The sequence below is a fragment of the Patiria miniata genome, unplaced genomic scaffold (assembly GCF_015706575.1).
Source record: "Patiria miniata isolate m_02_andy unplaced genomic scaffold, ASM1570657v1 HiC_scaffold_12, whole genome shotgun sequence".
NCBI classification, from domain to species: Eukaryota; Metazoa; Echinodermata; class Asteroidea; order Valvatida; family Asterinidae; genus Patiria; species Patiria miniata.
This window is the reverse complement of record NW_024037050.1, coordinates 4,997,241-5,011,073: the sequence shown is the minus strand read 5'-3', so window position 1 is coordinate 5,011,073 and position 13,833 is coordinate 4,997,241. Positions and strand designations below refer to the sequence as shown.

The following is a 13,833-nucleotide window of genomic DNA, read 5'->3' as shown; positions in this document are numbered from 1 at the left end:
AAGATAAATTCAACCCTTATTCTTTTTAGCGAAATGAACGCGAGTATGTCAACATGGTCAAGAATAGTCCGAGTAACTTGGACCCAACTTATCGCCTTTTTTAACATTTGGACATCGCCAGACCATGTCCAAATGTTAAAAAAGGCGATAAGTTGGGTCCAACTTACTCGGACTAGGTCAAGAAGTACTGGGCATAGTCTTGGGGTAAAAATATACAGCGGCCGCTCCAAAGTACCAAAGCTAAAACTCTACTTTTTCGGTCGTTGATTGTAATATTATTCATAGAGTGTTCAGCATGTTCGCGTTGATATGCCTACCTATGGTCTTACGTGTAAGACAAGTGGACTGTAGGCCTATATATCCACTTTGAAATTTTAACTGCAATATTCCAGGCTATTTCATAATTATTCAATGGATTTTCTATTTACAACTTTTATACACACATTGCACTTTTGGTCAGTTACCTTTCTCCTGGGGCCTGTGTCATGTGTGTCCTTATTTTCCGACCCACCGTTCTCCAACATCTCGGCAGCCGATCCCCGGCAGTGCCCGGCGGTACCCTCGACTTGAAAACGAAGTTGCAGTCAGCAAGAGACGACCGTTTCAATCAGATGAACAAAATGAACACGGCTTCACTTTGTGACAGTCACACAGCATGCACACTGATCATGTCATGACACGCACTGTCATGATATTCGAGAAGTGAATTAGATACTAGCGCTCAGTTTTAACTTGCTGCGATTTCATCTGCAGACGTGAATTATGAAGTCAACGAAATAAAACTGCACTTTGTACGTCAACCACTTCTCACGAATCTCCCCCGCAGCTTGTAACGTCAACAAGATCAGTGATCCATGCATTGCACGTAAATCACACACCTGTTCGCCGAACTATTCGCTGGTGCCCAACACAACATAAAACATGCAGAAGACTACCAGTTAGCTGCACACTGCAGCGGGTCATTTTGAGGGCTCGTGCAAAAAAAAAATTAACAGCTTGTATTTTCGTCTTAAAAGAGCATTTTTAATAAATCAATGTTCACACTAAAATTGTAAACTTGTGAAAAAATGATAACATGTCTGAATAAACCATCAGAATGAGAAGAAATTTGATTTGCGTGGAATTATTCAGTCTTAAGAATAAGGGGTGGATGGGTGGAGTGAGTTCAAATTCCATCGCACGAAGTCACAGGCGAGCCGTGTCCGCAACGGCCTTCAGAGGTATGGCTACGTCTGCTGGTCGTCCTACGCGCATGTACCACGTACAAAGTATCTGACGCAGCCACAGCCATATGGTGATAGCGCTACCTCGCATAATTGGCGCTCTAAGCTTCGATGCAGACTAGCACCCTTTGACCACATCGTCGAGACACACCCAAAAAAGAAGCTTTTCATTATGGTTGTACAAGCACACTTACTTGTATGCTCATGAAGGAAGGAACACAGTCTTATCACCTAGGAGTGTTTAATATTGTTGTACATTAGCGCACGTTTTGGAAACTCGGCAGTGGCGCACATAATCATGCCCACCCCCCCCCGACCCGGCGGTGACATTTCGCGTTAGGGGAGCACGACATCCTTGGGTTTTTGCTTTTATAATCTTGCACTGTCGTTGGAGTTCCGCTTTCTGATTCTAAACCATTTTGTATACAATGTGTGGAAGTTGCCCATTCTGCATGTGAGTAGATCCTTGTTGCAGACGTTTGGGTATTTTTGCACCCCGCGCCCCCCCCCGGGGGGGGGGGGGGGGGGGGGGGTGGGGGGAGATGACAAAGTAACCTGGGCCCCGCACACAGGGACTCTCTAATACTGCACGCACAATTTTATGTGCAACGCGACGCAAAAGCTGTATCCCAAAGCCATGGGTTTTTCCTATAAAATTCCTAATAATAAAGTTTATATTGGTTTGTAGGCCCCCCCCCTCCCCCAGCCCGCACGCACGCTACTGAGACTTGGAAGTGATGCGTTTCGAGGTTTGGTCCCGGAGGGGGAGGGGTACGTAGGGGGATAAATGTATAACTAAGAATGATAAAATGCGCAGGAGTGTATTCCCCCCGGCCCCCTCCGACAACAAAATTTGCTGAATAAGCCGCTTTCGGGGATGTAGCGATTCCCATCTAATCGATGCATTGTAGCAAGTCTAATCCATGTATCCCAGCATGCATCACTCCTAACATGGCCGCTTACATGTTCGTATGTGAACTCGTGTTGTCGTCTAATAAACCTGGAATAGTTCCCAACATATCGGAGTCTATAACTTTCTTCATGGTGTCAGTAAGTACAGGATTCGTTTCTTAATACATCATAAGGTTTATCGCAAATAGCTTTTTACCGACTGAGGGCGCTCTCTTGCAAAGCATCATGGGATGCAGAACGGAGCATTGCAATTTTGCAGTCCCGGATGTTGAAGCGCGCAAAGCGCGCAATTCAATCGAAAATCATCATGGCTACAATCGGACACGACAAATTTCTTTCCTTAACAGTTGACGAATTGCAGAAATATTTAAGAGAGAGAGGAGTTCCTGTTGGCGACGAAAAACGCGCAGAACTAGCGGAGCGAGCTTTCTGGGCTGACAAGCTTGGATTGACCGTGAAACCCACCGACAAAGTCGCCGAGCAAGAAATCGAAGCATCGAAGAGCGCGAAGCTGATTCTCGATGGTGGCATGGTCCGACTTCCGCGGCCGGAGACGTTGACAGAGGGTTGGGAAGATGGCCCAGCAAGCCTCCCAGAAACTTGTAGAGATCACCTGGATAGCTACATCAAAGCTGGTAATTTTTTTTGAGTAAATTATACAACAAAAAGACACAAGAAAAAAATTAAATGAATGGAAAAAAAAAACTCAAGGCCGCTGTCGGCGCTGGTCTGCACATGATGCAAAATTGCAAGCCACTCACTAGAAACTAGTCATTTAACTCTTGATTCTGCAGTGACAAAATAATGACAGAATTTGGCCTATTACTTATGTTTAATTCCTTAATCCAGGCTTAGTATGCAACCTGTTCGGGTACATGACCCAGGTTGTTTTTTTTTTTAATTTTTGTTTAGACATAATTTTGATAGTGATGATAGAGAAGGCAAGGAAAGCACTGGCAGGGATTTTTTTTTTTAATTTAGGCTACAGTCTCTTCTATGAATTACCACTTGCATTGCCCAATAAGCCTTATTCACATTCTGCCACCATCTTGGAAATGGCGCCCATGCATGCAAGTACATATGAAGTGATGTAGGCGAAGTAGTGGTCAACGTCGCTCGGCAAAGTGGACATTCAGCAAAGTGACCGACGCCCATTTGATATGAGTTAATTTGAGGCATGACTTTTCCATAATTCCATTTATTGAAGTAATAGTAATTTTTAATATTTACTTCAGGTAACCGACGAATTGGACTGATAAAGACAGAAGGGAGGCGAACTCTTGCACTTGGAAAGAGTCTGTACATGTCCCGCCATGTCCGTGCACTCCAGTACCATGGCATCAGTGTGAATCTGTGCTACTGCTTCGTTCGTGGAAAGGTTAGTTTCTATTATGTGCTATAGTTTCAAAAACAGTGCATGAGCATTGATAAACCAGTTTCAAGTAATTGAACATTATATTATTCTTTTTCAACCGTTGTTTATATTTTCTTTTTTTTCTATAATATTTCAGGTAATACCTCAAGTAAAAACTTCAGAGCAGACATACTTCACCTGGGTTGTGCTGCACAAGGAGACGGGACAGGTCTGCACAGCTGAATGCACATGTTGTGTTGGGTAAGAATATAAATAGTTATTTTATTTCTGAGGGTGTAGGTTGGGTAAATTGATTTTGTAGGAAAAAGTACATCATCGTAAATATGATGAGCTTCCAGGTGCTTCCAGCTTACATTTTATTTGACAAAGATGAAATTCACCGAGACTTTCAGCAAAGGATTTGTGAGTGGTATTGGTAAAATTACATCATCGTTGGCTGTTTCTGCATGAAGGTGGCACATCCCCATGATCCTGGAATTGTACTTTAGGCCAGTTTACATAATTGAACTACATGTATCCAACTACATGTACATGTAGCTGCATACTGCATCAGGTACTTAATCCTCGATACTTCTTTTCATTGTGTGACATTTTTTTTTCATTATTCATACAGCATCCAAGCAACTTGCAAACACATCGCTGGTCTACTTTTTGCTGTTGTGGAGTCCGTTGAAGAAGGGAGGAATGCTTCCTGCACCTCACAAAGGCAGGCATGGGGAAGAGCACCAAAGAAAGGCGAGGTCGTCCACGATGCCGAGTTTGCTAAAAACATAAGTATTATTGGCGTGAAGGCCGATGTCACACAGCAGCTGCCTGAATCCAACCGAATGTACCGGTCGGAGTTTGACCCACGCACCGCAGCATATCGAGTTCACAAGCCAGTGTCCAGCTTCAACCTTGATGCGCTGGCATCGATAACGAATGGAAACTGTGGGCTTCTGATGTACAACAAGCCAAAGCCGGACCCACATCACCAGCTCCCCAACATCAAATACGTTAAGACGGAGGAAACAGTAGAGACCAGCTGCAGAGTTTTGAATGTTTCCGAGGCATTCGAGATAGCCAAGCCAGGGGATGCAGACAGCATCATAGATCTCTTACGCGTCACCAAGCACCAGCAGGCAGTCCTAGCAAAGGAGACAGCGAGGCAGGCAGCTTCATCATTGTGGGCCGAGCAACGGCAAGGCAGGGTGACTGCAAGTGTGGTAGGAGATTGTGTCGGATGCGTCAAGGATGATGGGAGTCTCTCTGGCCATTCGCAAGTGGCGAGAGTACTGAATTACTATGGGTCACCGAGATCAGCAGCCCTCGATTGGGGTAAAACCCAAGAACCGGTAGCCAAGAAACAATACGTTGCATGGCACAGACTGCATCATCAACACAAAGGTGTTGCATGTGATGACACAGGGCTGTGGATCAGCACCGAATGCCCTTATGTGGCTGCCTCTCCTGATGGCATTGTGAGATGTAAGGAATGTGGAACGGGTCTCTTGGAGATCAAGAACCCGTATACACATAGACTTCTAGACATAGAAGCATTGTCCACGAAAAAGGGCAGTTGCCTCACTATGGAGAATGGCGTTCTTCAACTGAGACGGTCCCATCAATATTACGCCCAGGTTCAAGTTCAGATGTGGTGTACAGGGTACAAGTGGAGCGATTTCGTCGTACGAACTGTTAGCAAGTCTAACAATATATATGTTGAGCGCATACTGTTTGATGAAGAGTATATTGCCAACATTCAGCCCAAACTGTATACTTTCTTTGTAAATGGAGTTGTAGCTGAGCTGTTAAGTGGGGCCATCCGCAAAGTTGTTACGGATAAATCTGTCCGCAAAGTGATGGAGTCGATTCTAGTTCGTATCGAGAAGAGTAGACCATCATCGAATGCTGTGCATGTAGCTTATCCTTGTGGGGTTTGTAACGAGGAATGCGACAGTGATCCGGGAGAAGACGGCCGTAGCAGTATTGGCTGTGATGTGTGCAACCGCTGGTTCCACTACAGCTGTGTTGGAATTCAGGGATCAGAAGGATTCCTGAAGAAAAGGAAATCGGTATGGAAGTGCAGCGCATGCAACTCCAAAACAAAGGGCAAGAAGAGGAAGCGGCAGCCAAGGGCTACTTAAGTTAGCTAGGTCAAAAACCACACCCAAAAACAAACAATGAATAAATAAATGAAAGGGGGGGGGACAAAAAAATCAAAAAGGTTAAAGTGCATTGTTTTGGGGAAATTTTCTGTTTTGGATATTTCAGGATTTTTCCCTCGCTTGCTGTGTACAAAAGTAGGATATTTCCAAAGTTCAGCTTTTATGCACCGTTGTCATTTGTTTTTATCAATGGTCACTCATGCCCCTGCTTTAGACCGTCATACACCAACAGTCCAGTGAATTCATTCAGTATAAAAAGGTACAATCCGAAAGTGTACTGGGAAAGAGGCATACATGTGTTCGTATAATTTTAATGCATGTTTACAAGTATTGTACAGTTTACAAAACATAGGTTTACTTTAATGTTTAATCTTCAGATGTGCATGAATAATATGAACAAGGTACATGCCATGTATGTAAATAACAGTTGTGTATTTTATAAATTATTTTTATTTGCAACAGGATTTCTTGTATTCATCCAAGTAAATTTGTCCCAATGTCGGGGCCGCCAGTTATTCAAGAGACACAGCCCACATTTGCCAATTTTTAAAATTATATTTAGGAAACTCTTTTTTTTTACGAGAATATGCTCACCATTGCCAGCTGTTTAATGAAGAAACACAGCTCATATTTGCCAATTTACTTTCACCTATTTATTCCAACTGTCGTTCTGAGACTCAGCTATTTTTTTTTTTATTAAGAGACATAGGTCAAATGCACTGATATTTTGGAAAACTGTTCATACAACTCTAGTTACAAGACTGTGCTTGCATTTGGCAGGTTTTGTTTTGTTTTGTTTTTTACATTTGCCATTTTTTTTTAACTACTAGTCCAACTCTTGTCAAGAGACACAGATGCATTTCTAAACAATGTGCTATTATAAAACATGAATTCTTAATTTAAATTTGCCATTTTCTACATCCATATTGTATGCAACTTTGTTCCATATTTTATTTACAAGTACATGTACGTTTAAACATGTCTTTTATTTTTATGAACCTGCAAAAGTTATTACATGTACATGATATAATTTCTATTATCATTTAACATTAGTGAAAACCGTTCATGTAGATTAATGCCATTTGTAATTTGGTTTGTTTTGCATACAGCCCTTGAGATAGAATGAACAAAATATACCTTAAGAAAAGGTGAACTGAATCTCACTCCTTTGAAGTCTTAAGTTTTGCATTGTTTTCTATGAAGTCAGAGGGACGAGAACAGGCTGAAGGTTGACTATAGCAGCACATACTACGAGGGCCGATTCCATGAGATCAATCATAGTTAGTGGAATTGGCCCTTGTAGTATGGAAAACTCCTTTAGTCTTCCAATCGCCCTCTCAACATGAATACGAGCATTGGCAACTGTCTTGGTCTTTGTATCCTCCGACTCGGTAAACTGGGATGTACTAGTTGTTGTACGCATGAAAGGAGGAATGACAAGCTTGACTTGCTTGTGCAGCAAGAGTTCCTGGATGTTGAAGCCCCGGTCAGCCATAAGAATGTCATTGGGCTCAAGGTGATCTATGATGTTTGTCATCTTGACAATCTTCTTGTCTGACGTGTTGCCTCCTGTTGGTTTAGAAATGAAGGAGATTGTACCCCCTGGTGTAATTCCAACAAGGCACTTTAATGTTGGCCGTGACTTGTACTGGCTGTACACTTGTGAATTGGATGCCGCTAAGGAGGGTCGCTCGATCTGAATCTCCGTGCAGTCTATAATGCAGCGCACTGTTCCCTTGTATTTGTGGAAGCATTGAGGGTAGTATTTGTAGATGTCTTCTTCAGTAGGCCAGTCTATGAATGCTTTAAGCTCTCTGTCTAAGAAGGGGAGCCAGGTCGATATAACCTGAGACACGGTGCTCTGAGAAACTCCAAATCGGAAGGCCAGATCATCTTCTCTGAGATTAAGACGAAGCTTCATTAGTGTCATGAATAGTTCATCTTCTAAAGCTTGTGACCGCTTCCGCCCTGGTTTATCATTGTTCTTTAGCTGGTAGGCTTTGTCTTCAGCTGATGTTTTGCCCTTGTAGTAGTGCATGTTCTTAGTGTGTGGCTTAATTTCTTCAAAAAGCCATTCAAAAAGCTGATAACTGGGGAGTCCAGTATAGAGTTTAATGAGTTCATTTGAGTGGCAAATATCTCTGATGGAAAATCTCTGTTTTGTTTTAGCTTGGGCTTCAAGTTTAAGTTTGTCAATGTTACTCTTGGATTCAAGAAGATTTTGCTTAAGTTCTCCACAGTTGTCTGTTAGTTTAGCAAGTTCCTCTTCTAGGTGGGCTACATATACTGGACTGACGGGCCTGTTACGGAAAGGGAGATTCGCGTAGTTGTGATCATTCTCCAGTGCTTTGACATCGTCAATATCATCGGGGTTTACCTGGATACCTATTGACCTGTACGGCAAAGTTCTGATTTTCTTAGGCTGAGGCGTAGTTACATCTAATGCTCGCCTCTTCACCGGTGCCCTTTTTGGTGTCTCGGGAAGGTTGTATCCTCTCAAAAATAAAGACGGGTGGAGATCATCAGGATATGGCTGGCCATATTTAAAGTGGTTGCTGCAGACTGTAGTCGATGCCTTTACTTTGAAATCCATCCGTTGGATCAGTCGGGTCCAGAGAGGGAAGTATTTCTTATCCCTGCACGAGTGGAACCTGAGTGTGTTTACATGCTCTTTGATGACATATCTATGAAGAGAAGGGGAAATATAAAATAGTTATTATTATATTATTTGATGATTTAAAAAAAAAAAAAAAACAATTCAAAACTTCTCAAAGTCAAACATATTTCATAAGTAAATAAATTGAGTAGGTTAGTTTAGCTAGGCTTATCATTGAAAATAAATATATGCATCAAACATGAATTTTTTTTTTTAATTTTCGTGATCAGAATAAGCAATCATTAAACTGTCTGTAAAAAAATAAAACATCATTCGCTGACAGAAAAAAAAAACCATTACATGTCTGTAAAAGCCACATATCTTTCCAATAAGAAATGAGCCATAAAAGGGAGCTTTTGAGGGGCACAGAACTTTAAATGCATTGGCTGACAAATTAGTGCAGGGTGTCGATGTCTCGTGTTTCCCCAGCCGCGTGCCGGTCGACGATCGCGTCGCTCGGAACTGCAAGCCACATGTACTTTCGTGAGACCATCTTTTATTCTGTACAACTGTAGTTCACAAAACAATTGATTTATGTATAAGTAAGATCATACCTTTCTGGATACCGTCGGTCATTATTGCAACCCAAAACAGCACAATGATCACCACCTCCCATCGAAAGAAAAACGTCAGAAAATTAAAAATCAGCAGCCAAGAAACACCGCGTCACACCGCACGACCGTGTAAAAGCTGTTTTGCCACTGCCGTGTGATGGCGCTGTTGCTCCGATTGCAGCCCCATGATCCTTTGCGGTTTGTATTTGCGATAAACCTTATGGCTACTTTCAGCAATATTGGAGAGTTTTGTGAAAAGAAAGAGACATGGGAAATGTACACTGATCGTCTCGGCGAATATTTCGCGGCGAACAATATCTCCGACGCAGCACGCAAAAGGGCCATACTCAACTCTGTCGTTGGTTCACAAACATATAAGCTGATTAGCGATCTTCTTGCCCCTAAGAAACCAAACGAAGCTACATATCAAGAACTAGTGGACAGACTTGAGAAGCATTTCAAACCCACAAAGTCTAGCATCATTGCTCGCTTTCAATTCAACAGCCGCTGTCGGCGATCTGGTGAATCAATCGCCGAATATTTAGCAGCACTACGTGCACTGGCCAGTGACTGCAAGTTTGGCCAAAACCTTGATGAAATGCTGAGAGACAGACTTGTGTGTGGCGTGCAGAATGAACGCATCCAGAAATCCCTGCTTGCCCAACCAGAGGACAAACTTGACCTCAAGCGCACAGTGGAACTTGCACAATCAATGCAGCTCGCAGGTGATCAGGCAAAGATGTTGTCAGCCTCTACCAGCACAATGGATGGATCAAATACCACTGTCAACGCTTTCAAAAAGAAACAAGCTCAACGCCCAAACAGACCAACATGGTCAAATCAACGGCAGACATCTGCACGCAGTAGTTCTACACAGCAGCAAAAGCCCAGAAAACCTTGTGGAAATTGTGGAACTTTTCACAAGAGGCGCGAATGCCCAGCCTACGGCAAGACTTGCCACAAATGTAACAAAAAGAATCACTATGCTGATTACTGCAGAAGCAGCCGCCACGTCTACACAGTAAACCCCGATTCATACTCGGAGGAAGACGAACCTGCCGTGGATGAGCAAGAATTATTTTACGTTCGAGCCGTGGACAACACCAACTTGAACTTGAAACATGACATCCACGCTACGCTTGTGGTGAATAACACACACGTTCCTGTCCAACTTGACACTGGTGCACGTTGTAACGTCCTGCCCATGCATGTTTACAACGTCATCGCACCACCTAAGTCCATTGATAATTCAAAGTCAACCAAGCTCATCGCTTATGGAGGAACCGAGCTCCACACAGTTGGACTAGCTACACTGCCATGTCGCATTGACTCATCGCTGACTGACCACAATATTGACTTTCACATTGTTGACACACAAGTGAAAGCTATCCTCGGCTTAACCGATTGCCTCCGTCTAGGCCTGCTGTCTGTCAACAACTTGGTTTACCATGTCTCCAATGACACCACATCGCCTCAAGTCTTCAAAGACTACGAAGACCTGTTTGACAGCTCGCTCGGGTCACTACCAGTCATCTACACCATGACCATAGACCCCAATGCTACGCCGGTTGTCCGACCCCCACGTCGCATCCCTGCTGCAATGCAAGACAAGGTCAAGTCCGAACTGCAGCGGATGACTACCCTAGGCGTGATCACTCCAGTCTCCGAACCGACAGACTGGGTTTCCTCCATGGTCGCGACTCATAAGAAAAACAGCGAAGAAATCCGCTTATGCATCGACCCTCGCGACCTTAACGAAGCACTGAAACGCCCACACCACCCTACCCGAACAGTAGAGGAAGTCGCTGCCAAGATGGATGGTGCGACAGTTTTCTCAGTGCTTGATGCTAAATGCTCGTTCTGGCAGATCCCCTTGGATTACGAATCATCACTGCTGACTACATTCAGCACGCCATATGGCAGATACCGCTATCTTCGCATGCCCTACGGCCTCTGTTCTGCCTCCGATGTGTACCAGAGAACCATGGAGCAGATATTCGCCGATCTGCCATGCTCCATCATCGTAGATGACATACTAGTTGGTGGACGCACTAAAGAGGAACATGATCGAAACCTCAAAACTGTCCTTGATCGGATACGCAAAATCAACATGCGCCTTAACCCCACAAAGTGCCGCTTCGGTCTTGAACAAGTCTCATATGTCGGTCACGTCTTCACCGCCAGTGGTCTTAAGCCTGACCCAGCCAAAGTCAGTGCTATCACCGACATGCCTCCACCCAACGACGTTACTGCCCTACAACGCTTTCTTGGCATGGTGACATACCTGGCCAAGTTTGTACCCAACTTGAGCGACTTAACAGCCCCACTACGCGAGCTCACACATAGTGACATCCATTGGTGCTGGCTAGAGCAACACAATGCCGCATTTCTAGCAATCAAGGACAAGATTGCTAATGCGCCGACACTCACGTACTTTGATGTCCGCAAGCCAGTCACGTTGACCTGCGATGCCTCCAAGTTTGGCCTTGGCGCAGCCTGCCTACAAGAGGGTGCCCCTGTCGCGTATGCTTCACGTACCATGAGTGACACTGAACAACGCTACGCACAGATTGAAAAAGAACTGCTTGCAGTTGTGTTTGCCTGCACCAAGTTCCACGACTACATATACGGTAAAGACATCGTAGTCGAAACTGACCACCAACCATTGGTCACCATCGTCAAAAAGCCTCTGCTGAGTGCCCCTGCGCGGCTTCAACGCATGCTTCTCCGGTTACAGAGGTATAACATCACCCTCGTGTACAAGAAAGGAAAAGAATTGTTCCTTGCCGACACTTTGTCACGTGCACCCTTGACAACGACCGGTACTGAAACTGATGACCTGCAAGTCATGACCCTCCTGTCAATCTCTGACATGCGACTTGAACAGCTCAAGAAAGCAACTGCCTGTGACTCTGCCATGCAACAGCTCACTGATGTCATCAGTCGCGGATGGCCTTCGCATATCAACAATGCCCCACCAAAGGCCCACCCCTACTTCGCGTTCAGAGATGAACTGGTTCTCGACCGCGGTATCATCTTAAAGGGACATAAGGCCATCATTCCCAAGTCACTACGCGCAGAATACATCCAAATACTGCATGAAGGTCACCCAGGCATCGAGGCTACCAAACGCAGAGCCAGAGATGTAGTTTACTGGCCATCAATGTGCCTTGATATCGAGCAGTCCGTCTCTGGATGCACAGTTTGCAACGCTACCAAAGCCCATCAACAGAAAGAACCACTGAAAAGCTACCCCCCACCCAGCCTACCATGGGAACACATTGGAGTTGACCTTTTCCATTGGAACGGTATGGATTACCTAGCCCTTGGTGACTCATACTCCGGCTGGTTTGACTTCGCTTCACTCGACAACACCTGTGCCTCTACAGTCATTGAGGTACTCAAGAGACAATTTTCCATCCATGGAATCCCCCGCATCGTTATCAGTGACAACGCACGACAATTTGATTGCTTCGCCTTCAAACAATTCGCACAGTCATGGGGCTTCCAGCATACAACCAGCAGTCCCCATTTTCCCCAGTCCAATGGCCTTGCAGAAAGCTCTGTCAAGCGCGCCAAACAACTCCTCGAGAAGACAAAACGCGACGGTTCAGACCTCTACCGAAACCTGCTGAACATTCGCAATGTCCCAACCAACCCCCAGCTTGGCTCACCTTCCCAACGTCTCATGTCACGGCGTCTTCGCACAACCATCCCTACCCCGACGCCACTCCTTAAACCCGCCATTTACACACGCGTCACAGCACAGTTACGCAAGAGGCAACAGCAACAGAAGTCTTCATACGACAAATCTGCCAAGCCCCTCCGACCACTGACACCAGGGCAAGTTGTCCGTCTACAATCACCCAAAGGGCACGATCAGCTTGGAATTGTCCAAAAGCATTCCAGAAACCCCAGATCGTACATCGTCAATGCCCAAGGCACACTCTACCGCCGCAATCGGAGACACTTATTGCCAGTCCCTGAACCACCTCCACAGCAACAACACTCACCTGACTTCTACTTACCGCCACAGGATCCACTGCCTCAGCCTGCCATCCCCCACGCACCTCCACCACAGCCAGTTCTCACTCGCTCCGGGCAATCTCGAAGCCAAATCCTAAATACACTTAACAGTTTTGTGTGACTGTTATTGCTTCGCCCGCACTGGACTTGTGTGTTGCTCCAAATTTCATGCTGATAACTTTGGACTGTCCTCGACTACTGGACTGTTAGTAACTACATTTGCCTACTCAACATGTGTTATGTGTTGTACACTCCAAAGATGAGGGCAGAATAATCCCTTGTACACACATCGAGTACTGAGACAGTCTATCTCAGTACTCAAGGCATTTGAGTTTTGTTTGTTGTTTTTTTACTATATTATTGGTTTAACCCTCTGTTTGTTTTTCAGAGGAAAGGATAGTAATTGTTTATCTTGGTACATTTACATAACCAGTGTGTTTTTTAAATATTCATTAAGTGTTTTCAAATCAGTGAAATACTCAGACTTTAAATTACCAGACTCCAGTTTACAAATTCACTGATCAAACAAATGTTTATTTCATAAAGCTGTTTTATTCAAATTGTTAAAACTAAACTTAGAAGAGAGGATGTAGCGATTCCCATCTAATCGATGCATTGTAGCAAGTCTAATCCATGTATCCCAGCATGCATCACTCCTAACATGGCCGCTTACATGTTCGTATGTGAACTCGTGTTGTCGTCTAATAAACCTGGAATAGTTCCCAACATATCGGAGTCTATAACTTTCTTCAGGGGAGACAGACCTCAGTTTGAGCGGGGGCCAGAGTACGTATGACTTTTTGATTTGAAACAGAATGCAAATCGCTAAAAGCATAGAATAAATCCTTTTTTTTTGATCATGTTTTTCTGATGGTTCCTTACTCCTTTTTTGGCAAGGTATTTTGCAAGTAGGCCAATAATTATTGTCTTCGAGGAGGAA

At 44.3% G+C, this 13,833-nt stretch overlaps 4 protein-coding genes across 4 annotated transcripts in view; 2 read left to right on the top strand and 2 right to left on the bottom strand.

Annotated features, from left to right (window-relative positions):
• The window catches only part of LOC119746101 (rhophilin-1-like), a 29,746-nt gene extending 28,828 nt beyond the window's left edge, over positions 1-918 (bottom strand). The window contains exon 1 of the mRNA XM_038222897.1: positions 465-918. Within this exon, the coding sequence (XP_038078825.1) occupies positions 465-524 (60 nt within the window). The 5' untranslated portion in view covers positions 525-918. The remainder of the gene's footprint in view (positions 1-464) is intronic.
• Positions 919-2,309: 1,391 nt separating this feature from the next.
• Positions 2,310-5,636, top strand: LOC119743813. The gene is made up of 4 exons (XM_038220059.1): positions 2,310-2,770; positions 3,371-3,513; positions 3,647-3,750; positions 4,124-5,636. Exons 1-4 carry the CDS (start codon positions 2,401-2,403, stop codon positions 5,634-5,636), a joined length of 2,130 nt encoding a protein of 709 aa, XP_038075987.1. The 5' UTR covers positions 2,310-2,400.
• Positions 5,637-5,913: 277 nt separating this feature from the next.
• Positions 5,914-9,086, bottom strand: LOC119746092. Its single transcript, XM_038222886.1, has 2 exons — positions 8,868-9,086; positions 5,914-8,341 (listed from the first exon to the last, which is right to left on the bottom strand). The coding sequence occupies exons 1-2, from the start codon at positions 8,927-8,929 to the stop codon at positions 6,853-6,855; spliced, it is 1,551 nt and encodes a 516-aa protein (XP_038078814.1). The 5' UTR covers positions 8,930-9,086; the 3' UTR covers positions 5,914-6,852.
• A 1-nt stretch (position 9,087) lies between these two features.
• Positions 9,088-13,014, top strand: LOC119743797 (uncharacterized protein K02A2.6-like). Its single transcript, XM_038220058.1, has one exon. It carries the CDS (start codon positions 9,088-9,090, stop codon positions 13,012-13,014), a length of 3,927 nt encoding a protein of 1,308 aa, XP_038075986.1.
• Positions 13,015-13,833: the final 819 nt, after the last annotated feature.